The sequence below is a fragment of the Aquarana catesbeiana genome, linkage group LG01 (genome assembly GCF_042186555.1).
Source record: "Aquarana catesbeiana isolate 2022-GZ linkage group LG01, ASM4218655v1, whole genome shotgun sequence".
Taxonomy (NCBI): Eukaryota; Metazoa; Chordata; class Amphibia; order Anura; family Ranidae; genus Aquarana; species Aquarana catesbeiana.
Genome location: NC_133324.1, coordinates 21,141,902 through 21,168,430, shown reverse-complemented (window position 1 = coordinate 21,168,430; position 26,529 = coordinate 21,141,902). Strand labels below are relative to the sequence as shown.

Sequence of the window (26,529 nt, the reverse complement as noted above, 5' to 3'; positions counted from 1 at the left end):
TCGGAAAATCCGACCGTGTGTACGGGGCATAAGGCTCCACGCACACTGGTCTTAAGAAAATGCCTTGGCAGAAAAAAATGCTCATATAGAGTGTTTTTTTTGTACAAAAGTTTAGGCGAGTTTAGGAGAGTTTTGCGTTGTTTCTTTCCAGAAAGCTCCAATCAGAAACGCAAACCAGAAGGGTTTTTTTTTTTTCTTGCCTCTAAACGCTGAGCTTAAAATATGCCTGTAATTGCCCAAAGGTGCCTGGACACATAGGATAGCATTGAGCTGCTTCTACAGGCAAAACAGAAAACTCCTGTAGTAGCAGTGATTTTGAAGCCAGTGTGCATGGAGCCTAACCCTGAACCCAGCCATTATAGATTCTACTATACCACCAAAACCTGCACCCATATTAGGATGAAAATGAAACTTAACACAACAAATGTGTGTCGAAAAAAAATGAGAACTGAAAACTTTTGTCCCAGATACGACCGATGTGAGTAGATGTGGTTTCCGTTACATTGTATTTTGCAGTTCTGGAACCACACAAATAAATGGCAGAACTCTAACGTCTGGTATGAGTGAAGCCCTCAAGACCTCGGAGAGTCCTACAAACCAGGAGGTCTGCATGAAGCATAGACCCTCACCTGGCCAATAGTGACTCTCTCTTGATATTAAAACATCAAACAAATAGAGGGATAGCGCTGGGGCCTTAGGATCATCTTATTTCCTATACAAGTTGTATTTGTATTTGGATGGGGTTTCTCATTTACTGTTTAGACATTTTTCAACGCAGAGGAACCCTTGAAATAACTTTCCAGTTTCAGGGAATCCCTGCTAAAAATGACTATATCTACAACCTGCGAAACATTAGTGTGATGGTGAGTGGGAAGAATGTTCCTTACACTTGTGGTCATTGTGGAGAATTCCCACCTTACAGATACCTAAAAAGATCAATGGTGTCAGTGGGAACTACTCTAAGAGGCAGAAATTGCTCATTGCTCAAGGAACCCCTAGCAACCTCTGGCGGAACCTTAACCACTTTCTTACTGGGCACTTAAACCCCCCTCCTGCCGAGACCAATTTTCAGCGTTCAGAGCTGATGCACTTTGAATGACAATTGCACGGTCATACAACACTGTACCAAAATTAAGTTTGGTGGTATTTGATCACCTCTGCGGTTTTTATTTTTTGTTAAAAAAATCTAAAAAGACCGAATTGAAAAAAAAATATATATTTTTTTTTATATTTTGTTATAAAATTTTGCAAACAGGTAATTTTTCTCCTTCATTGATGTACGCTGATGAGGCTGCACTGATGGGCACCGATAGGCTGCACTGATGGGCATTGATGGGCTGCACTGATGGGCACTGTTGGGCTGCATTGATGGGCACCGATAAGGCGGCACTGGTGGGCACTGATAGGCGTCACTGGTGGGTACTGATAGGCGGCACTGGTGTGCACTGAGAGGTGACACTGAGAGGTGGCACTGATGGTTGGCACTGAAGGGCATTGATAGGTGGCACTGGTGGGCACTGAGAAGTGGCACTAATAGGTGGCACTGATAGGTGGCACTGATAGCTGGCAGTGATGGGCACTGATGGGTGGCAATAATGGGCACTGATCGGCACTGGTAGGTTACACAGATAGGCAGCACTGCTAGGTGGCACTGATAAGGCACTAATTGGCACCACTGGTGGGCATTGATAGGTGGCACTTGTGGGCATTGATAGGTGGCACTCATGGGCATTGATAGGTGGCACTGGTGGGCACTGGCAGGTGGCAATAGCAGGTGGCACTGGCAGGGGATACTGATTGGCAAAGATGAGGCAGAATTGCCTCTTCCTCTTCGGGACTGATGTCCCTTGCACATAAGCCGGTGATCGGCTTTTTTTTCTCCTCACGCTCTGAGCGTGAGGAGAAAAAAAAGACGATTACTGAGCTTTTGTTTACATCACGTGATCAGCTGTCACTGGCCCCAGAGCTATCCTTCTATTTGTCCAAAGCCTATATATTGACGATCAGTGGTCTTTAAGGCCAATTTCTGGTGTGGAGCTTGAGTCTTAGATTTCCTTTGTCAATAGGAGGCCAGCAGGGTCAGGCACATTGATGTTGACTTCAGCGAAATCAAATGGACATGAATAATTTGGTGAACATCAAAGCTGAGGTCCTTGTTTGAAGAATCCAGCCCAATCACCTGTAGCCTTCCCCTCCTCCGTACGCAAGGTCTTCATGTCACATTCCTTTTCTTTCTGCTGTGAGTCTGCTGGTGTAGTCAGAGAGTGCTTTGTTGTTCCCAGGACCATAAACCTTCATTAATAGTAAGATCTGGGCCTCCAGCCTGTGCAGACTTTGCAGAATCCTCTTCTCCGCAGCGTGTTGTGGGTCTGGAGGTGCCATCGCAGACCAGATCGTATTTCTGTCTGGGAGAAGAGACGCTTTGGCTTAAACAAAACCATCTGTGCGAAGCTTACGTGGGCCGCACAATAATGAGACTCTTGTTGTAAGGTTCCTGAGCCCCGGTGCTGTCTCTGAAGGGCGCATAAACCTGACTGGTCCGGCGACCAGGTCTCATCAGGACAATTTTCAATAACGGTTGCCATAGCCGTTCATTGTTGTAATTTATTATACTATAATTTCCAGGGGAGGTTTGATACTGAGCAAGGAAATAAGGTACAGTGGCAAATCACGACCTTTCCTGTCTTGCAACAACCCCCCCCCCCCCCCCCCAGTCGTTACATCCAATATTATATCTAAAAGTTTAAATTTAGTCATTTTTTTTTATCAGAACAAGAAACTGAGAGGTGTCCTTTGTGCTGGGGGCTGCTGTCAGCCCTGTACAGCCTACAGCACCTTGCTCCCATGTTAATGGGGACAAGGGCCTCTTCCCAACAACCCTGGATGGTGGTTGAGGGGGTCTGCGGGCAGGTGGCTTATCGGAATCTGGAAGCCCCCTTTAACAAGCGGGACTTTTTGACAATTCCTTTCTTAAAAAAATTAAAAAAACAATGTCCTCCGATGTGGATCCATCGTCGATCATGATGCCCGCCGCATCACCGGACCCAAAGAAAAGGTCCTTAAATTGGTAAGGGGTGAGGCCACCTGGTGGCCCTGCTCTTTGTGACATCACCGATCCAGCTTTGACCAGTCAAGGGGACCCCTGGACACTCATCAAGAGTGCCAACTATGGCCATCCTTTCGGCCCCCTCCGCCTTCATAGAAACTGTATTATCAATGACAAGCATTCTATGAATGGAGGAGGCAGACTTTTCATTCATTGTCCCATCCTCCATTCATAGAGAATGTTTCATTAATGGAGGCTATAGTGCATGGGTGTTCAACCCGTGGCCCTCCAGCTACAAGTCCCATGAGTCATTGCAAGCCGCTGACCGTTACCAGCATGACTCCCAAAGGCAGAGGCATGATGGGACAGCTGGAGAGCCACAGGTTGAGCACCCATGCTATAGTGCATAGGGCCTTAGTTGAAATCCAAAGTTCTTCATCTACAACAAATTGGAGTCAATTAAAGGCAAAATCAATCTTGTGAAATTTTGACGCTCATCTCTGAGAAATATTAAGAAAATTAAAAAAAAAAAAACCAGAAAGGACCAATCAATCCTATAATGGAGGGTGCTCATCTAGGACAATAGGCAAACTTTTGCAAAATTTAATATGCTTTCCATGAATTTTCACCTCCAGTTGACTCCAATGGGTTTCATCAAAAAATTGGTGCAATGACAAATGTTCATTCCTAGAGGGATGAACGAAACTAACATGGAACAAGAAATTCTGTATCACTTTTTTGAACATCGTCTACCACAAATTGGGGTCAATTGGAGGCAAAGTCAATCTCGTGACATTTTGATATTCATCACTGAGGAAAATTGAGAAAATAAAGAATTTAAAAATTCGAAAAATGACCAAAAAAAACAAAAAACCCCAGAAAGGGGCCAGCTAAATTGGGTAGAGTGACATTCGGGGTGCACATCTTGAGAACCCCCCATAGAAGTTCTGAACCACTTGAGAACATCTTCCACCACAAGTGTTTGGATTGAAGGGGTTAAATCCGGCAGTCTCGGGGGGTCCAGCGCTGCATTTTCTCTGGTTGAAGTCATGTCTTTGGCGAGCGCAGCCCCGACGCATCCAACAACACATCCGCTACATACGAATCCTCCTTTATTGCTGCAACACCCCATAAACTGGACCCTCCAGGAACTGGCAGCGTGTTCACCCAAACATCTCCTTCTTCCCTCCGACAGATGACAGTCTGTCAGCTCTCTGCCGTATTATAGAATGATGTCATCTGATTGGACGTGTGCCCGGGGTGGAGGTGCTGAGAGATTCATATACATGTGTCTGATCTTCATCTTCCACTTTTTATTTTTTAGAAATACAATGTGTATCTGCTCCAGGCCCCGTTCACATCTCTGCATTTCCGATCGCATGGCAAACGCACATCGCCATTAAATGTTAATGGCACCCCAAGCACGGGTAGCAGGTGTGAGTTTCTGATGCTGGGTCCTCGCTAACCTGTTGCCGTCAAATGACAGCTACAGCGCGGGCTTACATTGCCAGGGGGCATCTATTGACGTCCTCTCATGATGGTGCTTCCCGCTTCCATGCGGGTGGCATGCTCTGTGATCGCCATGTCCCAAGGACTCAGCTGATCACAGATCGGGGTAAAGAGCCAATTACAGCACCCCTTTACCATATGATCAGCTGAAGCCAATCACAGCTAATTACCGATCTGAACACAAGCCGGTTATCGTCTTTTTTCTCCTCACGCTGTCAGCAAGAGGAGGGGTGAAGAGAGCTGATAACTGGCTTGTGTTAAAGGGACATCTACACTGATAATCAGCGTCCTGATTAGGAGTGCAGTTCCGACAGTGCCCACCAGTGCTGCCAATCGGTGCCCACAAGTGCTGTCAATCAACGCTCATCAGTGCCTTCTCATCAGTGTCACCTATCAGTGCCCATTAGTGCCACCCATTAGTGCGGCCTATCAGTGCCCATCAGTGCCACCTATTAGTGCAGCCTCATCAGTGCAGCCTATCAGTGCCCATCAGTGCAGCCTATCAGTGCCCATCAGTGCCACCTATCAGTGTTCATCAGTACTGACAATCAGTGCCCACCAGTGCTGCCAATCAGCACTCATCAGTGCCTTCTCATCAGAGTCACCTATCAGTGCTGCCTATCAGTGCCCATCAGTGCCACCTATTAGTGCCCATCAGTGGTGCATCGATGCAGCCTATCAGTGCCCATCAGTGCTGAATTATCAGTGCAGATCAGTGCTCATCAGTGCCACCTATCAGTGCAGCCTATCAGTGCCCATCAGTGCTGCCCAGGGCTTTTTTTCTCAAACAATAGGTGCTGGAACTTAACCACGGCTCCCAAAACCCCTCCCCCTACACACACCCTCCAAATCACATCAAATACTGGGTGTGTTCAGTCAAATTTCACAAAAACAGTAGGAGGGTCCTAAAGGGGCATTAAGTACCAGGATTGCATTACATACAGAGTGCAGAGCTGTCACTTGTAAACACAGAAACCAGACTTCTGTATTTACAAGTGATTGTGGTGAGCAGGCACCAAAGGGTCTGAACCAGAGGTGGTGGAACTGAGTTCCACCAAGTTCCCCCTCAAAAAAAGCCCTGGTGCTGCCTATTAGTGCCTTTCAGTGCCCATCAGTGCTGCCTATTAGTGCCTTTTAGTGCCCATCAGTGCCACCAGTGAAGGAGATAAATTTCCTGTTTACAAACATTTTTTATCAAACTATGAAAAAAAAATTTCTTTCAAAATGTTTGGTCTTTTTTTGTTTGTTTAGCAAAAAAAAAAACCCAGAGGTGATCAAATACCACCAAAATAAAGTTGCTATTTGTGTGAAAAAAATGATAAAAACGTCATCTGGGTACAGTGTTGTATGACCGCGCAATTGTCATTCAAATTGCGACAGTGTTAAAAGCTGAAAATTGGCCTGGGCAGGGAGGGGGTGGAAGTACCCGGTATTGAAATGGTTAATGAAACTCTAAATTCCACAATTGTTACATTTTTATGAAAAATGTGCATTAGAAGCTGCAGAAAGTCAGATAGAGCTCCGCCTCATTTCCTGGCTGGAGGACATCCGCCTCATCTAGCGTTTTCCTCCCCAGCCTGACTGTCCCTGTGCCCGCCCGTTTCATTCATCGGGTTCTAACTGTTGCAATCATGGAGTCTCAGCATCACCCGTGGGCGGTCTGTATGCAAATGCAGCCTGCCTAGGAACACCCTCTCCTCTAGACTGACACCCACCCATCCAGGTATTTTGATATTTGGAGAACTCCTCCCACTGCTTGCATCAGGACTACGGGTTCTTGAGACGAGTACTGAGGCCGGGTGTTGCAATGTTTTTTTACACATTAACCCATTGATTAGGCATAAGATAAAATGTCCAGCAGTGTATTTTACCTTTTCTGATTAGGGCAGGTGTGCGCCGCAGAGAACTAAGCTGCATTATCATGGGAAGCAAATGGCAAAGGCTTAAGGCTGATCGTCACTATGTATGACTTATCAAACAATATTGATAACTTGAATCTAGCCGACACTTTAACCCATTGATTAGGCACAATATAAATGTCCAGCAGTGTATTTTACCTTTTCTGATTAGGGCAGGTGTGCGCCGCAGAGTACTAAGCTGCATTATCATGGGAAGCAAATGGCAAAGGCTCAAAGCTGATCATTGCTATGTATGACTTATCAAACAATATTGATTACTTAAATCTAGCCAACACAATAACCTATTGATTAGGCACAAGATAAATGTCCAGCAGTGTACTTTACCTTTTCTGATTAGGGCAGGTGTGCGCTGCAAAGAACTAAGCTGCATTGTCATGAAAAGCAAATGGCAAAAGCTCAAGGCTGATCGTCACATGATGTATGACTTATCAAACAATAAAAGTGGAAGGCGATACTAATAGTGGGATAAGGGTTGCTGCACACCCCAGTTAGAATATAAAATGGAAAGGTTTCCCCGTGGGGTTTTGTGTTGCAGCAAAAATTCAAAAATGAATTGAAAAATTATAAATTTATTGAAAAAAGTAGTAACATACAAGGACATTGATTTATGTTAAAACATGAGCTCTGTGGATGAGGTTATTGCAAGTACATCATAATACAGCCGTGGATATACATAAAAAAACACATAGCATGATATAGGTATATATAGTCATACTGGAAAGCCCCAACGCGTTTCGACCATTAACAGTAGAGGTCTTCTTCTGGGGGGAAAGAGTGAAAGAACTTTTTGAAACGTTTTGATTTTTTGAAAAAAAAATTTAAAATGTTTGCTGCAACACAAAACCCCATTTTATGACTTATCAAACAATATTGATTACTTGAATCTAGCCGACACTTCAACCCATTGATTAGGTACAAGATAAATGTCCAGCAGTGTACTTTACTTTTTCTGATTAGGGCAGGTGTGCGCTGCAGAGAACTAAGCTGCATTGTCAGGAAGCTTTGTACAGCACCCTGCCGGCCCCTCCCACCAGCCATGATCTGCTTGCATTGCATTGTTTAAAATAAGATATGTGATAAAAAAGTATTTTGAAAATGTATTAAAAAACGTAATTCGAATGTTGATGGGAGGAACCAGGGAAGTAAAAAAAATCTAAGCTGACTAAACTTCCGCTGGGGGAGAACATTATATAACACACAAATGAACACCGGGGGCGCCAATCTGAGTGTAGTAATGAATAAAAGCTGAGTGGCAACGCATTTCAGAGCCCCTTGACAAAGGGGGCTGGGTGGCCACACCCCCTGTCTGGCCCCCCCGCAGTGAAGATCTGTATAATATTCTATGGCCTTGTCATTGTCTCTCATCCAATAACAGATTCCAGCCCAGTTTTGCTGAAATTTGGGACAGCAAGGATCCGGGGGGGGCTTTAGGTTTCTGTGATTGAGCCCACTTGCTGACTTTTGTCCTACCTTCCCCGCAGCCTCCTGCTATCGCCCGGATTCACCGAGACGCATTACACCGCGGAGGGCGAGAGGGTGACGGTGACCCCCAACCACACGGTGAGAACTACTCCATGTCCTCCTATAAAGGCTCTTGCACATGGGCACCAAAAATTACACTTTTTTTTAATGTATTGGGCTGTTTTTTGTTTTTTGTTATTTTTTGTTTTTTTTTACTGTACACACAGGACACTATTGTCACATTTACATCAGTAAATACAAACATGCAAAATAATAATATATTATAAAATGCTAAATCAAATTAGATTAAAAATATTAATGCAAATAATATCTTTATAATGGATATAAAAATGCAAAAAATGCAAATGATATATTTATTATGCATATAAAATAATTTAAAATAAAAAATCAAAATAGAAAAATAATAAAGTGCAAAATAATAGAAGAATAATAAAATGCAAAAAATCTGTGTTACTGATCAGTATTTTACACGCATATGGACAAATACCTGCAAATCGCGCACGCATTGCAAACCACACCTCTCCTTTAAAGCAGTAAACCTAAAAGCAAACATTTATTGTATTGCAGCTTACCAATTCTTAGATGTGACAACTGCATTTGTTTTCTTTTTTAGGCTTTCTTTTTTTCTATTCTTATCTGGTGATCTGGCCAGCAAGTCTGTTGTTTTTCAAAAGCACAAGCTCTCCAGCAGAATGCATAAGCATAGAGGGATGAGACAAACCATTTGCCACTGATGGGGGGGATACAGATTGTGCTTGATTAGCTGCCTTCTCAGCTACAGTAGCCAGGGAATGGCAGCTGTGAACCCAGGAGTGAAGTAATGCTTGTTGCTTCCGGGTTCATGCGTTGCAAGGAGGGAAAGGGGGTTGACCTCCTTTGTCTCCCCTGCCCTCTACTGCAGCGAGTCAAGTACAGATTGTGCTTGATTAGCTGCCTTCTCAGATACAGTAGCCAAGAAATGGCAGCTGCGAACCTGGTAGGGATGTAATACTTGTTGCTTCCGGGTTCACTAGTTGCATGGAGGGAATGGGGGTTGATGAAGACATTGAGGGTCTATTAGACCTCCAATGTCTCTCCTGCCCTCCACTGTAGCTAATTAGGTACAGATTGTGCTTGATTAGCTGCCTTCTAATTTGAGAGAAGGGTATGGCGCTGTGCCTCTAAAAAGCTTTATGGTATCCTGTGTATGTGCTATATTCAATTCATGAAAAAAAAAATGAAAAAAGTCAAAGACCATACAGGGTGCTACTATTTAAATCATATGTGTCATGTAGCTCTTTATGTATGGAATGTTTGTGCCAGTGCAAAAAAAGTGAAGGAAAAGACGGTGGGGTGGGGTGGGGGAGGGGAGGGGGGAAGGGGAGGGAAGTGGGGTGGTTGGAATACAAAGGTAAATTGGAATAATCAACTATACATGCAAATTCAACCTAATAAAGTGCACATGTGCAATCAAATAAATATATATAAAAGTCCTTTTTTCTCAGAGCAAATTAATTTGTGTGATGTTCGTGCTTTTGATTCTTTTGGTAGTAAAATCCCGTGCTCTAAATGTGCAGCCACTCACCAGCTCACTTCACCCCTGCTGGGGTATTGGGCAATCACAGTCTATGCCACTGTGCGGCAATCTCTGGCAGTCTCAGGATCGCGGTGTGTCATATAAAAAGAGAAGGGGTGCCCATAGTGTAAGATCGTTTAGAAAAGTTTATTAAAACAAGCAGAGAGGTACTCACAATTTAAAAGCATGTAGTAAGCGAAAAAAGACAAAGTTCTCGGTTAACCATCAGCTGTTCAATGTTGTTTGGGAAGCACAGATTAGGCCACGCCCTACGCGTTTCGTCATTGGACGTCTACGGGAGCGTGACCTCTGCTGTGCCTCCCACCTTTATATAACGTGCGGTGTCCCCTAATTATCTGTATAACTAACAACCATTTTGCCTGTGTTTTGCGGACCGGAGTCCGTCCGCAGCCATTTTGTCTGTGATAATGCAGACCGGAGCCTATTTCCTCATTAGTATATTCCGCCTCTGTATGGGAGAACATAAAGACGCCGGCGGCCATTTTCCCTATGTTTCTATGGACCGGAGCCTACCCACGGTCATCTTGTCTGAGGTTATGCAGACCGAAGCTTGTTTCCCCACCATATGATCCGCCTTTATATACATAGACTCAGAGACGCTAGCGGCCATTTTGCCTATGATTCTGCGGACATAGGATACAACGGTGCTGTTTAACTAGTGTTAATAGACTCAAAGGTGACACTTTCCTTGTAATAACGCTTCTTGTCTCAGTGTCACCCCCGTTCCGTATCTAAGTATGGTTGTTTTTTATTTTAATTGAGTGTTATATGGTCGGAGATCCCGCATGTTATAACCAGGTAATTCACTATAAATTTAAGCAGTTAAACATAATGTGCAGCTATATATGTGTTCATATTTAACCCCAATAAAATCAACATTTTAAACTTAAAACAGCGTGTTTAGAATATATATGACCTTTTACAAGGAGAGGAAACCTAGAGATAAAATCAGCATTGCATAAATACTTGTATGCAGATAAAAATATGTATGCAGATAAAAACACGTATGCAGATAAAAGTTGAGTATAAACTTATAAAAAATATATCAGAGTATGTGAGAGAATACACAAATGCAAAATATGTACGTATATATGTGTATGGAGGAAGAGGAAAAAAATTATTTTAAAATGTTATAAGGAACAAGGATTACTTAGAAAACTCCCTTAATTGGTTCAAAAGAACCTATATTGTCGGCATTTCTTAGTATATGTTGTTAGGATACCGTTATGACTACCCCCAGCCTTTCTAGGGTCCTAGAGATCATAATCATATATAAATGCGACTTATGGACATGCCGTGTCAATCTGTACTCATTCTTACACTATCTATCCATTTAGTACGGATTAGACCGTCTGTGTATGTTCCAAAGGGGGATATTGGATGAATACAATACAGGTGGGAGGCACAGCAGAGGTCACGCTCCCGTAGAGGTCCAATGACGAAACGCGTAGGGCGTGGCCTAATCTGTGCTTCCCAAACAACATTGAACAGCTGATGGTTAACCTCTCTGCTTGTTTTAATAAACTTTTCTAAACGATCTTACACTATGGGCACCCCTTCTCTTTTTATATGACACACCGCGATCCTGAGACTGCCAGAGATTGCCGCACAGTGGCATAGACTGTGATTGCCCAATACCCCAGCAGGGGTGAAGTGAGCTGGTGAGTGGCTGCACATTTAGAGCACGGGATTTTACTACCAAAAGAATCAAAAGCACGAACATCACACAAATTAATTTGCTCTGAGAAAAAAGGACTTCTATATATATTTATTTGATTGCACATGTGCACTTTATTAGGTTGAATTTGCATGTATAGTTGATTATTCCAATTTACCTTTGTATTCCAACCACCCCACTTCCCTCCCCTTCCCCCCTCCCCTCCCCCACCCCCCTCCCCTCCCCCACCCCACCCCACCCTCTTATCCTTCACTTTTTTTGCACTGGCACAAACATTCCATACATAAAGAGCTACATGACACATATGATTTAAATAGTAGCACCCTGTATGGTCTTTGACTTTTTTCATTTTTTTTTCATGAATTGAATATAGCACATACACAGGATACCATAAAGCTTTTTAGAGGCACAGCGCCATACCCTCCTCTCAAATTAACTAATCTAGCTGTCCCCATTTATATATGGTGATTGCATGTTGAGTGGCAGCAGTTCCAAACTGGTTGTAATCACATCTCCACCATCTCCACTGCGCGGGTTCACTACTACCTTTTTTATTAGTTGCCGGGGAATGACAGCTGCAAACCTGGAAGTGACGTAATACTTGTTGCTTATGGGTTCACTATTTACAAGGAGGGAATGGGGGTTGATGGAAATAGTGGGGGTCTATTAGACCTTCAATGTCTGTCTCCCCTGCAGCTAATCAAGCAGATATTGTGCTTGATTAGCTGCCTTCTCAATTACAGTAGCCACAGAATGACAGCGGCGAACACAGGAGTGGCGTAATACTTGTTGCTTCTGGGTTCACTGGTTGCAAGGAGAGAATGGGGGTTGATGGAGATATCGGGGGTTTCCCCTGCCTTCCACTGTAGCTAAGCAAGTACAGATTGTGCTTGATTAGCTGCCTTCTCAGCTACAGTAGCCCAGGAATGACAGCTGTGAACCCGTGTTGCTTGTAATCACGCTCCTGGGCTCCCTGGAGATACTATGGGGGGAGGGGGGTAGAGATTGTGCTTAATTAGCTGCCTTCTCAGCTACAGTAGCCAGGGAATGGCAGCTGTGAACCCAGGAGTGATGTAATACTTGTTGCTTCCGGGTTCAATGGTTGCAAAGAGAGAATGGGGGTTGATGGAGATATCGGGGGTCTATTAGACCTCCTTTGTCTCCCCTGCCCTCTACTGTAGCTAAGCAAGTACAGGTTGTACTTGATTAGCTGCCTTCTCGGCTACAGTAGCCCGGTAATTACAGCTGTGAACCCGTGTTGCTTGTGATCACGCTCCTGGGCTTCCTGGAGATACTATGGGTGGGTGGGTACATCTTGTGCTTGATTAGCAGCATTCTCTGCTATAGTAGCGAGGCAATGACAGTTGTGAACCCAGAAGTGATGTAATTCTTGTTGCTTCTGGGTTTATTAGTTGCAAGGAGGGAATGGGGGTTGATGGAGATATTGGGGGGGGTCCATTAGACCACCTTTGTCTCCCTTGCCCTCCACTGCAGTGAATCAAGTACAGATTGTGCTTGATTAGCTGCCTTCTCAGATACAGTAGTCAAGATAGGACAGATGCGAACCCGGACATGACATAATACATGTTGCTTCCGGGTTCACTAGTTGCAAGGAGGGAATGGGGGTTGATGGAGACATCGAGGGTCTATTAGACCTCCAATGTCTCTCCTGCCCTCCACTGTAGCTAATCAAGTACAGATTGTGCTTGATTAGCTGCCTTCTCAGATACAGTAGTCAAGATAGGACAGATGCGAACCCGGAAGTGACGTAATACTTGTTGCCTACGGGTTCACTAGTTGCGAGGAGGGAGGGAGTGGGGGTTGATGGAGATAGTGGGGGTCTATTAGACCTTCAATTTCTGTCTCCCCTGCCGTCCACTGCAGCTAATCAAGCAGATATTGTGCTTGATTAGCTGCCTTCTCAACTACAGTCGCCAGGGAATGACAGCTGCAAACCCATGTTGCTTGTGATCATGCTCCTGGGCTCTCTGGAGATACTATGGGTGGCACCAGCAAAGGGGTGGAGAGGTGACTAGGTTGTTCAATGTATTGTAAAAAAAAGATTGGACACTTCTACGGCCCCCCAGATCACTTTTACATGACAGCTGAGAGTGGGCTGAATAAAATCAATACCAAACTTGCTTTACCCCCTTGACCAGCAGGTCGTTTATAAATGTACCCTGGTAGACAAGGGGATTAAGGTGGTTTTCAAGGGTGTAGGTGAGATCCTTTTAACGATCCTGGACCTATTCCTGCTCCATTAGCCCCATTATTATATTTTAAACAGAAAAAAAGAAGACAAAAACAGTTAAAAAAAAAAAGTTAAAGAAAATGTAAAGCGACAGTACACAAACAACTAATACTTATGAAAAATAAATAATAAATGGAACACTTAGACGTAATTTCTGTAATAGATTAATTCCTATGATCATCAGCTCCATCTAGTGGCCAAAATGCAGTATATTGTGCGAATGTGTGTGATGCTTTTTTTTTTTTAAGTAGAGACCCCCTTAATAAAATAAACAAAACTATCTTAAATAACCCACCCCATCAAAAGAAACACCCTTTAAATAAATAAAAACGTGTTGTGCTGGCCCAGCTCCCCTGCCCCTCCCCCTCACCTCCATACATAACATTTTATGTAGCTGTGTGAGGTTATGAAAGCAAAATGATGTGGCCCTAAGGGCAGGCCTTGTAAATCCTTCTCCATCCTTATAGGCTGATACTTCGATATAATAATATTGGTGGCCATCATACTGCATTATCAACCAGACAGCCTCAGAGCACTGAAGGATGATGGGATTTGTAGTTCTTTTTTCACATGTGATACTGGTATTGTGTTCACACTTTGTTCTGTACTCGGCAGGAGCACTGCTATTACCATGGCTGGGTGCGGGGGAGTGAGGAGTCCTCTGTGGCTCTCAGCACCTGTGAAGGAATCAGGTAATTTGGGGTCTGTGTGTCCCTGGGCCCCGGGATATTCTACTGGTTATATAATTAGGAGATGTAACAAGTAAAGAATATATATATAGTGCTTCCTACTGTATAAGTGTGTATGTGCAGCACACTGGAGAGTCGGGCTGCTGCTTTCACTCCAGAAGTACAGCGGTCTGACTCTCCCTGTGCACAGCCTCCAATCAGCAATACGACTCAGGATGATGAGTACTGTTTATTGGAGCGCCGTGCAGTTACTATGACTAAAACAATCTCCTCTGCTGCAGTATATTCTGTAAACCCCAGAGCCCTCCAAGCATCCTATACCACCTCTGTGACTCCAGAGCACCCTGTGACCCCAGAGCACCATGTGTCATCCTGTGACTCCAGAGCACCCTGTGACCCCAGAATGACCAGTGACCCCAGAGCACCATGTGTCACCCTGTGACTCCAGAGCACCCTGTGACCTCTGTGGCTCCAGAGCACTCTGTAACCTCTGTGACTCCAGAGCACTCTGTGACCCCAGAATGACCAGTGGCCCCAGAGCACCATGTGTCACCCTGTGACTCCAGAGCACCCTGTGACCTCTGTGACTCCAGAGCACCCTGTGACCTCTGTGGCTCCAGAGCACTCTGTGACCTCTGTGACTCCAGAGCACCCTGTGACCCCAGAATGCCCAGTGACCCCAGAGCACCATGTGTCACCCTGTGACTCCAGAGCACCCTGTGACCTTTGTGGCTCCAGAGCACCCTGTGACCTCTGTGACTCCAGAGCACCCTGTGACCTTTGTGGCTCCAGAGCACCCTGTGACCTCTGTGACTCCAGAGCACCCTGTGACCTCTGTGGCTCCAGAGCACCCTGTGACTCCAGAGCACCCTGTGACTCCAGAGAACCCTGTGACCTCTGTGGCTCCAGAGCACCCTGTGACTTCAGAGCACCCTGTGACCTCTGTGGCTCCAGAGCACCATGTGACTCCAGAGCACCCTGTGACTCCAGAGAACCCTGTGACCTCTGTGGCTCCAGAGCACCCTGTGACTTCAGAGCACCCTGTGACCTCTGTGGCTCCAGAGCACCCTGTGACTTCAGAGCACCATGTGACCTCTGTGGCTCCAGAGCATCCTGTGACCTCTGTGGCTCCAGAGCACCCTGTGACTCCAGAGCGCCCTTTGACTCCAGAGCACCCTGTGACCTCTGTGGCTCCAGAGCACCCTGTGACTCCAGAGCACCCTGTGACCTCTGTGACTCCAGAGAACCCTGTGACCTCTGTGGCTCCAGAGCACCCTGTGACTCCAGAGCGTCCTTTGACTCCAGAGCGCCCTGTGACCCCTGTGACTCCAGAGCACCCTGTGACTCCAGAGCACCCTGTGACCTCTGTGACTCCAGAGAACCCTGTGACCTCTGTGGCTTCAGAGCACCCTGTGACTCCAGAGCGTCCTTTGACTCCAGAGCACCCTGTGACCCCTGTGACTCCAGAGCACCCTGTGACTCCAGAGCACCCTGTGACCTCTGTGACTCCAGAGCACCCTGTGACCTCTGTGGCACCAGAGCACCCTGTGACTCCAGAGCACCCTGTGACCTCTGTGGCTCCAGAGCACCCTGTGACTCCAGAGCACCCTGTGACTCCAGAGCGCCCTGTGACCTCTGTGACTCCAGAGCACCCTGTGACTCCAGAGCACCCTGTGACCTCTGTGGCTCCAGAGCACCCTGTGACCTCTGTGGCTCCAGAGCACCCTATGACCCCAGAGTGTCCTTTGAATCCAGAGCACCCTGTGACCCCTGTGACTCCAGAACACCCTGTGACTCCAGAGCACTCTGTGAAACTTCCCAACTTTTTGAGATGGGAACGTGGGACACCTATTAGCAAAAGTATGTAGGCATAGGACACACCCCCTGCCACGCCCCCCTTAAAGGAGAATTATAAAAAGAAAATGATTAGTTTAAACCCACAAGTGTTTTTGTTTTTTTTTTTTGTTTTTTTTTTGTTTTTGTTTTTACCACTACTATTCCCTTATATTGGCTTTTTGAAATTGACAAATGCAGCAATTTAGAAATTGGATGAAAGGTTTAGCACTGAGAAACAGTTTTTGAAAGATAAAAAGTGCATTTTATATACAACTTTATAGATCAGACCAACATAAGGGAGAAATAAGGAGGAAAGATGGACAGAGGGACATTATTACAAATCAGGGAGAGTCCCTGGAATTCAGGGACAGTTGGGAGCTATGCCCAGTGCACCTCCCTGATACCTGTGCCCCGTGTACCCTCTGGCACACTCCTGTAATCTTCTGGACAGGCTCTCTCACTCACACCAGATGCTCCAGTCCAACCAGTTAGATCCCCAATTTTTGCGTAAATCTCAAAATTATAAGTTAAAACTTATTGAACACCTAGGACCATAAAAAAGTGGAATTACGACAGGTCACTTTTAGGAAAACCGCCTGTGGAAATGACCAGCACATTCAGAGGTATAAGCAGCTAAAGTTCTATGAAAATCTCCTCTTTTCCTGCACATATCCAGCTTAGCCCCTCCTCCACCGATCTTCTCAGACTCCTATTGGTCACCGAACCCTGATCAACAGGGAGGCTCTAAAGCAAGGGCAGGGCCAAGCTGGATTTTACAAGAAACTTGGAGATTTGCTTAGAACTTCAGCTGCAGATATCTCTGGATGATACTCACCAGAAGGAACCTTTGCTACTGCATTTTTTTTTTGTTGTGTGCTCCATCTGAATCTCCCAGCTTTATTTATAAATGTAAAATATTTTTCCTTTTCTCAGTGGCCTGATTGTCCTGGACGCCAACAACAGCTTCTACCTCCAGCCGCTGGCAGCACCGGGCTCCGGCAGCCACATGCTGTACCGCACAGAACATCTGCCCATTAAAGGTGGAGGCTGCGGCCATGGAGAGCCCTCATCAACTGCCACCTCTCACCTCAATGAATTTCTATCCCAGCCTGGCCATCACAGGGTAAGACTGCCACCTCTCAGCCACTGGTGGTAATGACGTAGGGCCAGTATGAGCGATGGGGAGAATTTTACTGGGCCAGGACCTGAGAGGAACGTGTTAAGGTGGAGCAGAACTAGACCCAAATGTTTACTACACATGTGCTGGACAGCTTGAACCTAGTGGGAGAGCTAAAAGAAAGGGTGTGATGAGAGGAGTCACAAGACTCTCTTAAACTCCCATAACATGCTAAGAATGCACAAGACTCCCAGGGGGACAGGAGCAGAGCCAGGAAATGTGGGGAGGAGCTATTATGGTAATCCCTACAAGATATGAGGGTGACTTAGCACACTGAACTCCGCCTATAACTAAAAAGGGGTGGAGCCCATACAAATAGGCTTTACCAGCATGGCCTGGAGAAAGAGCCTCGGGGGTGGGGCTTTTCAAGGTCCTTCAGAAGCAACTTCATCTGTGCTGAAGTAAAAAAACTGAGGATGTCATTATTCCCCTTCTTATAAATATACAATGGCTTTTATTCTGATCCCCTGGCTTCAATATTTTATTTTATTTTTTAGTCTTCAGACCAGGAGCTCTAACTACACCCTGGCTCTGTACTTTTTCAAAGTTAGTGACACAGGAATTATGGGAAGTCAGAGGATCTGAATAACAGCCAGGCAGCTAGCATTTTCAGAAGAAGGTAAACAATAGCCACCTTGTACTGTTATATGGAGCTATTCACAGTAATAAGGGATGGAAGACACCATCGCCATCTAGTGGTCAATTTAGTGCAGCACACTGGCTGAGATATGCTGGAAGCTGTAATAATTGTATACAGTATATAATGGTGGGAATGCTGGAGAGCTCTCTTATCTCTTACTTGTCTCTGTTCTCTGTCCTGCAGATGAAGAGGAATGTGTGGGGAGCTCAGAAGTTTATGGAGCTGTATATAGTCGCTGACCATTCAATGGTGAGTCTGTCCAGAGCTACAGAGGAAGAAGACATGGATGTTACTATATCTCCTTCCTTTATCCCCTCCTATGTCTTCCACATTCTCACCCCCCCCCCCCCCGCTTTCCTTCCTACTTCCATCATTCACTTTCTCCCCCCTCCTGACACCCACTTCTCTCAACTTCTCCCCTCTTCTCTCCACTTCTCTCCACTTCTCCCCACTTCTCCCCTCTTCTCTCCACTTCTCTCCACTTCTCCCCACTTCTCCCCTCTGCTCCCCTCTTCTCTCCACTTCTCTCCACTTCTCCCCTCTTCTCCCCTCTTCTCTCCACTTCTCTCCACTTCTCCCCACTTCTCCCCTCTTCTCCCCTCTTCTCCCCTCTTCTCTCCACTTCTCTCCACTTCTCCCCACTTCTCCCCTCTTCTCCCCACTTCTCTCCACGTCTCCCCTCTTCTCTCCACTTCTTCCCACTTCTCTTCTTCTTTCTCTCTCTTCTCCTCCCTCTGCTCTTTCTTTATTATCCTCCTCCTTCTTTTCTTTCTTGCTTCCTCTCTTTCTTTTTCCTTCTCTCCCTCCCCTTCTCTCTCTCTCTTCTTCTTCTCTTCCTCCTCTTTCTCTCTCTCTCTCTTCTTCTTCTCTTCCTCCTCTTTCTCTCTCTCCCTCTTCTTCTCTTTTCAGATAATTTAAACAAGGTTTTGTTCACTTATACAACTGCAAGCGATTAAAAAACTGTAGGCAACCCACCGTGCATAGATTTGATTGACTAGAAACCTCCAATTAGATTTATGGATTGAAATAGATTTAATAGATTGAAACACTAAATGTGACTGAATAGAAAGTGAACCCCCATCAAGCAAGAGATCGATCCGGGTTCCTTCAACTCCCAGAATTCTCCCAAAATGGTTTGGTAAACTGTAACCATTCAATGTCCCTGGAAGGCATCTGATAAGTCTCCTAACTGTTATTTCTCTGGCTGACAGTACATGAAACAGAACATGGACCTGGGGAAGACCAAACAGCGCGCCATGGAGATCGCCAACTTTGTAGACAAGGTGAGTGCAGTGATGCCAGCCATGAAATAGGCTGCTGTCCTGAAGGATGAGCCATTCATTTAATAGCAGACAATTCTGTGTAATGTGAAGTTGGTAAACTTTGACCAAGTGGACTCTATGATGATTGAATTGTAGTATGTGAAAAAAAAAAATATATATATGTAAATATTTTTTTTTATACACACATGCAGAGCCATAATCCACAGCTGAGGATGGAGGGTATATTGTACATTTCATGGAAGTACACAGGGAGTGTGCACTTTGTCCAGTCCTTCTGCCCTACTACTGCACCATCCTCACACTTGCTGGCAATTCACAGCTGTCATAATGACAGCCAGGGGTTGCTGTGTTAAATACAGTAGCTGTAGATGCTGCTGCTGTCAAAAATTAACAGTTTTCATAAACAGTGTTCAGATGGGGAGATAGAAAGATACAAAGTAACATTGTCACTTTGTATCTACGTTTTTCATTCAACTGCAGATCAGGGATAAGCTTCGATTTGCACATGATAAAAAAAGCTTAAATGTAAACCATTGGAAACACATACACATATACACAGTGTATATATATATATATATATATATATATATATATATATATATATACTGTACATACTAGATTCTGGCCAAAATGAGAATCATGATTTTTTTTGCTTAGAATAAAAAGATCACGATTCTTGCGACATAAAATCTTTCACATTATACAAAAAAAATTGGGCTAACCACAGCCCGGCGCCCACAGTTGCAATGCCGGCGCTGCTGAACGGAGGGGGAGACGAGCGGGGCTTCAATCCCCCGCATCGCTGGACCCAGGGACAGGTAAGTGTCCAATTAAAAGTCGGCAGCTGCAGTATTTGTAGCTGCTGACTTTTAATTCTTTTTTTTTTTTTTGATGGGCCCTCCTCTTTAAGTTCCACTGCTAAAGAATGTTGTGATTCTTGGCGGACTGCCCCCTTTTTTTTTTTTTTTTCCTTTCTTATGAGGGCTGTCGGCTTTAGCAGAGCAGAGAGAATTCTCAGCATAGAAAGAATCGGGAAATACTTTGTGAAGATCGCAACGGGAAAAAATCGCGATAACGATTCTTAATGATTAATCGTGCAGCTCTAGTATATACATATATTTATTTATTATGTTTTCATTTTTTTTTATACAAAGTTTTCTTGTTTTTTAAAAAAAAAAAAGGACAAAATGTAAAAAAAAAAATATTTATTTCAATTTGTAAATAACTTTGCAATGCTTGGTGCCAGAATCATAGTTTTAGGGATCTGTTTATAAAAAATCTAAATCAAATTTGCTTAAAGAGGATTTACAGTATATACTGTGATTCTGTACTTGCCAAATATGCTGGAGAAATCTCCCTCCACTGAGTCTGGCTGCAGCCATTTTATCTGTGGGCAGCTGAAGCTGCTGCCTGATCACTTCCTGGATTTCCACAGACACACAGAGGCAACACCTCCAGCTCTACATCGCTCATTGGCCCTCTTATGACTCATCCCCCTCCCACTCCCTTCCTGGCAAACTCTCACGAGAGTGAGAGAGAGAGAGCTGTGCATGATGTCATAATCCTAGGCTAATGACCGGACAAGAAAGAAGAAGTGGGCTGTATAAGGGATTTACTGGCAGAAAAAAATTTTTACTATCCAAAGTTAAAACAAAAACAAGGGCAGAAGATTTAGTAGATGGAAAGATGAAAAATGACTGGAGTGCCACTTTAACATGTTGATTTTCTATAATAGTCAGCTCCATATAGGGGCCATAATGAGGTATTTTTCCTGAAATACCTCCATTGGGAAAAATACTGCATTATGTTCGCTGGATGGAACTGACAATCACATACCTCCCAATATTTTGAGATGGGAATGAGGGACACCTACTAGCAAATGTATGTAGGCATGGAACACGCCCTCTGCCACACCCCCTTAGAGGAGAATTTAAAAAAAAAAGGTTAATTAAATCTACAAGGGCTTTTTTTTTACCACTATTGTTCCTTTATATTGGCTTTTAAAATGTACAAATGTAGCAATTTAGGGATTGGATGAAAGGTTTAGCCCTGGGAAACACTTTTTGAAAGATAAAAAGTACATTTTATATACATCTATATGGATCATACCAAAATGAGGGACACATGAGGGGGAAAGAGGGACAGAGGGACTTTGCTCCAAATCAGGGACAGTCCCTCGAAATCAGGGACAGTCCCTCGAAATCCGGGACAATTGGGAGCTATGGACGGCTCCATCTAGGGGCCATAATGAGGTATTTTTCCTGAAATACCTCCACTGGGAAAAACACTGCATTATGTTCGCTGGATGGAACTGACGATCATAGGAGATCATTTCATTTAGCAAAATACGGCCAGAATTCATGATGAACTGGGCACAATGGGGGGTGTACAGGGGGTGAGAACTGAATTAAACTGAAAAAAAAAAAGTCTTGTCAGAAGTTAAACTAAAGATTGTCGTCTGTCCTCAGTTCTACATGGCGGTGAACATCAAGGTGGCTCTGATTGGCCTGGAGGTGTGGACGGCGGGTGACCAGTGTGAGATTCGGAACGACGCCAACTACAGCCTGCGCACCTTCCTGGCATGGAAACAGAAGCTGAGGAGCAGAAAGAAGCACGACAACGCCCAGCTCATCACGTCAGTATAGGGACTCCTTCTAAGTAAATGAGAAGTAAAAAAAAGAAGTCTTTGTTTTACAGCTTACTTCATCTACAAAAAAAAAAAAAAAGGCATTTCAGTTATAGGCGGAGTCTAGAGGTGTGATTTACCTTTCCTGCATCTTCCAGAAACTGAAATTTCCCCTTTTTTTGATAAAGTGATCTTTATATGAGAATATTGATTGTTTTTAATTGTGTTTTAGTGGAGCGACGTTCCAAGGAACCACCATTGGGATGGCCCCGCTGGAAGGGATGTGCACGGCGGAGAACTCTGGGGGCGTCAGTATGGTGAGTGGGTGATTAGTACATAGTGTCATAGGATAGAGCTGGCATATGAGGAATATTCTCAACATTATAAATTAATATTGTTATTCCCATTACTTTTTTGGTGCTTTAGTGACCCGACTACTGGATGCATGTTGGGCACAGGGTGTTAAATGCCGAACTCCAGCTAAAGACACTCATAAAATACATATGTATGAAAATTCTCTTGCCTGGCAAAGGATTTCTCTCTGCTGCAGTTTAGTAATTGCAAGAAAAGCCTCTGATTGGACATTGAAGGAGCAGCAACAGCCTAAGGAGGTCACCTCTCTACTCCTTGTCAGCAGATGTGAATGGAGCATACCTGATCCTCCTTGTAGGCTGCCCTCCCCTCTCCCCATAATTGGGAAAATGACAGGGGTTATTTGTGATGGCTGGGCTAATGCTTGAGACATTTGCACAACAACTTTTTTTCATAAATAGACCCCTAAGCCCCGGTTCACACAGGGGCGGCACAACCTGCACACGACTTCCACGGCGACTTGCAAAACGACTTCTGTATAGAAGTTTATGCAAGTCGCCTTAAGTCGCCCCCAAAGTAGTACAGGAACCTTTTTCTAAGTCGGAGCGACTTGCGTCGCTCCTATTAGAACGGTTCCATAGTACAGAACGGGAGGCGACTTGTCAGGCGGCTAGGTCGCCTGACAAGTCACCCCTGTGTGAACCGGCACTTAGTGTGTCCACTCATTGCCGTTAAAGCATCTTTGATTCTCCCAGGTACACTTGCATATGTTTATTGATGAACCTCAGCAGGTAGGTTGTTCCAAACATCTAAGAAAACTTGTAGGCAGGTAGCCTACTGTATGTGTAGTTAGCATCCAGCTGCCCAGGTCAGAGAGAAGGGGTGAATGTTTTTGGTGACTTTTGCCAGTATGTTCATGGGCTTTCTCTAGGGTCCAACCTCCCTTCCCATGTTCTATAAAAGGGAAGAGGTCGGAATCCTAAGGAGACTTTACGCTAAAAACTTGCTGGGACCTATAGTCCGCTCTGCAATACCGATTCGCCAAAAGAACCCTGCAACATGGCTTTCTCTGTTAGAGCACCACCAAGTTTGGACTTTATGCTAAGAGACTTCTCCCATGCAGGTATCCTGGGGCAGCCACTGTTAGGTTCAGTTAGGAACGGAATGTTATTATATGTTATACATGTTTCCACGTTTACAGTAAACGTTGATTCAACTGCTCAGAGCCTGGTCTGAAGTTATTCAAAGGGGTGCATGTTGGCGTCTTAATAAAGAACTTGGTCCTCCAGGCAAACTGCTTGCCTACTTGGCGCACCTGGACTCCAGACCTCCGGTGGTTATTACCCTAAGGTCTGACACAGTGGGCGACATCACAGACCCCGCCTTGATTGTCAGGGAATTTGCTGACTTCTTTCAAGAAGTATACACATCTAAGGTTAGCTATCCTCCACAAGACCTGGAAAATCTTCTTGGTGGTCTCACGCTCCCTAAATTGACTGACGAACAGGCAGCTAAAGCGGGAGGCCCCTGCTTTCAACGGATGACATTAAACTTGCTATTTTGCATTTTGCAACACCTAAAGCCCCCGGCTCCGACAGGCTACCGATTGAGTTTTATGCCCAATTTTCAGATACCCTTATTCCTAGACTCCTCACTCTATACCAAGCGATATTCAAGGCTAATACCCTCCCCGAGTCTATGCGTGAAGCCATCATAGTTCTCATCCCTAAACCAGGCAAGGACCCACATTTACCCGAATCATATAGGCCTGTCTCACTATTACAAACTGACATTAAAATATTAGCCAAAATCCTAGCCCTACGCCTAAATAAGGTCATGCTGGATTAGTGGGGCGGCGCCCCTGTGCCCTGAATGGACGGGCCGCCACTGCTTCAGAGAATGTTAGGGGTTCCTTAAACTTGTGGTTGGATGACCTCCCATTTGATGGTGCTGGCATAGTTCCAGGGCTAACACCATTTGTCAGAACCAACTGCATGACATCAACTTTTAAGCTGCCTGTAAGGGGGTATTTTGACAACCACTGTACATGGGGAATTTTACCTAGTGACTTCCAGTGAATTGGCCATTTTCAACCAGGGTTTGGTGGAAGTGAAGGGTACCTCCAGAGATTGCTAGGGGTTCCTTAGGCTTGTGGTTGGATGACCTCCAATTTGATGGTGCTGGTATAGTTCCAGGGCCAACAGCACTTGTCAGAACCAACTGCATGACATCAACTTTTTAGCTGCCTGTAAGGGGGTTATTTTGACCACCACTGTACATGGGGAATTTTACCTAGTGACTTCCAGTGAATTGGCCATTCTCAACCAGGGTTTGGTGGAAGAGTAGGGTACCTCCAGAGATTGCTAGGGGTTCCTTAAGCTTGTGGTTGAATGACCTCCCATTTGATGGTGCTGGCATAGTTCCAGGGCCAACACTACTTGTCAGAGCCAGCTGCATGATACCAAATTTTAAAGCGGGGGTTCACCCACACCGCCAAAAAAAAAAATATTAAAAGCCAGCAGCTACAAATACTGCAGCTGCTGACTTTTAATACATGGCCACTTACCTGTCCCAGGGTCCAGCGATGTCGGCAGGCGACGCCGAGAACCCGCTCAGTTCTCGGCAGCTGCCGCCGCCATGTAAAGGTGAGGGAATCAGGAAGTGAAACGTTGCGGCTTCACTTCCCGGTTCCCTACTGCGCATGTGCGAGTCGCGCTGCGCTTCCCAAGTGGTCCCCGCTCTCTCCTGGGAGCTGTGTGTTTCCCAGGAGACAGCGCGGTGGGGACGGGAAGAGGCGTAGACTCCCATTGGAGTCTATGCCGGAAGTGGGTGCAAATACCTGTCTTAGACAGGTATCTGCACCCCCCTCCCCCCTGAAAGGTGCCAAATGTGACACCGGAGGGGGGGAGGGTTCTGAAAAGCGGAAGTTCCATTTTTTTGTGGAACTCCGCTTTAAGCTGTTTGTAAGGAGGGCATTTTACCCATTGACTTCCAATGAATTGGTTTAATCACAGGTTCTCCGACATCTGCAAAGTATTTCAAGGGTTCCTCTGGAGAAAAAAAGGCTGAGAAAGGCTGCTCTGTAGCGTGTTGAGCAATGTGGGGTTGTTGGTAATAGATACATTTCGTTTTTGTTGGTCATTGCAGGATCACTCTGAACTGGCCATCGGTGCGGCGGCCACAATGGCTCATGAAATTGGACACAATTTCGGGATGAGTCACGACAAAGACTACTGCTGTAAGGAAGCCACCCCGGATCAAGGCGGGTGCATTATGGCCGCTGCTACAGGGTAAGACAAAGGGCCTTAAGAAGAAATGAGCATATATATATATATATATATATATATATATATATATACTGTATATGTGTGTGTACAGTATAATGTCAGATGTCCTCTCGAAGTTTCATTAGCTTCTCTTCTCTTCCTCATGCCACAGACATCCCTTCCCACGTAAGTTCAGCTCATGCAGCCAGCAGCAGCTGCGCAATTACTTCGCCAAAGGCGGAGGGATGTGCCTGTTCAACATGCCCAACACAGACGATCTGGTGATGGGGAAGAAGTGCGGAAATGGCTTCCTGGAGGAGGGAGAGCAATGCGACTGCGGAGAGCCAGAGGTAGGTCCCGTCACACTCGGCTTTATTTATCATGGTCAGAACTAAATAAATACAACTTTGTAAAATGTGTTTTATTTTTTACTTAGATTAATGGGAAATATTGAATGTTCTCAAATATAAAATTTCTAAAAATTTTAGTTAGTTTATTTATTAGTTTATTTTTTTATAGTTTATTTTTTAGTTTTAGTTATGAAATATCTTGTAGCCTACTCAGTGACAAAGTCATTTGGAGCCCAGACTAAACGTGCAAAACTGCACCCCACTCCTTCCCCTAAGCTGTATAAGCATTATGTGTTAGCAAAAATCCCCTCCCCTCAAAAAAAAAAAAAAAAAAAAAGAGCACTAATCTGCATGCTTATCCCCTAAGTACTGTATGAATTCCCCCTTCTCCCAGTACTAATTCCCCCTGCCAGCAGAAATCTTCGCCCCCACCCTCCTCGCAGTTCAAATTCTCTCTCTCCCCAAACCACCCCCCCATCCTCCTCCCAGTTCAAATCCTCTCTCTCCCCAAATCCCCCCCCATCCTCCTCCCAGTTCAAATTCTCTCTCTCCCCAAATCCCCCCCCCCCCCATCCTCCTCCCAGTTCAAATTCTCTCTCTCCCCAAATCCCACCCCCCATCCTCCTCCCAGTTCAAATTCTCTCTCACCCCAAATCCCCCCAGCACACATCCCCCCCATCCTCCTCCCAGTTCAAATGCTCTCTCTCCCCAAATCCCCCCCTCATCCACCTCCCAGTTCAAATTCTCTCTTTCCCCAAATCCCCCCCATCCTCCTCCCAGTTCAAATTCTCTCTCACCCCAAATCCCCCCCATCCTTCTCCCAGTTCAAATGCTCTCTCTCCCCAAATCCCCCCCTCATCCACCTCCCAGTTCAAATTCTCTCTTTCCC

The 26,529-nt window shown here is 45.1% G+C and overlaps 1 protein-coding gene across 2 annotated transcripts in view; it reads left to right on the top strand.

The window, feature by feature from the left end:
- LOC141130659 (disintegrin and metalloproteinase domain-containing protein 33-like) overlaps window positions 1–26,529 on the top strand; it is a 142,630-nt gene that overhangs the window by 89,028 nt on the left and 27,073 nt on the right. For both annotated transcript variants that reach the window (XM_073618154.1, XM_073618153.1), the window contains exons 4-12: window positions 7,956–8,034; window positions 14,077–14,153; window positions 16,920–17,109; window positions 17,987–18,052; window positions 19,015–19,086; window positions 21,555–21,721; window positions 21,945–22,029; window positions 25,172–25,314; window positions 25,463–25,640. In XM_073618154.1, the coding sequence (XP_073474255.1) occupies window positions 7,956–8,034; window positions 14,077–14,153; window positions 16,920–17,109; window positions 17,987–18,052; window positions 19,015–19,086; window positions 21,555–21,721; window positions 21,945–22,029; window positions 25,172–25,314; window positions 25,463–25,640 (1,057 nt within the window). The remainder of the gene's footprint in view (window positions 1–7,955; window positions 8,035–14,076; window positions 14,154–16,919; window positions 17,110–17,986; window positions 18,053–19,014; window positions 19,087–21,554; window positions 21,722–21,944; window positions 22,030–25,171; window positions 25,315–25,462; window positions 25,641–26,529) is intronic.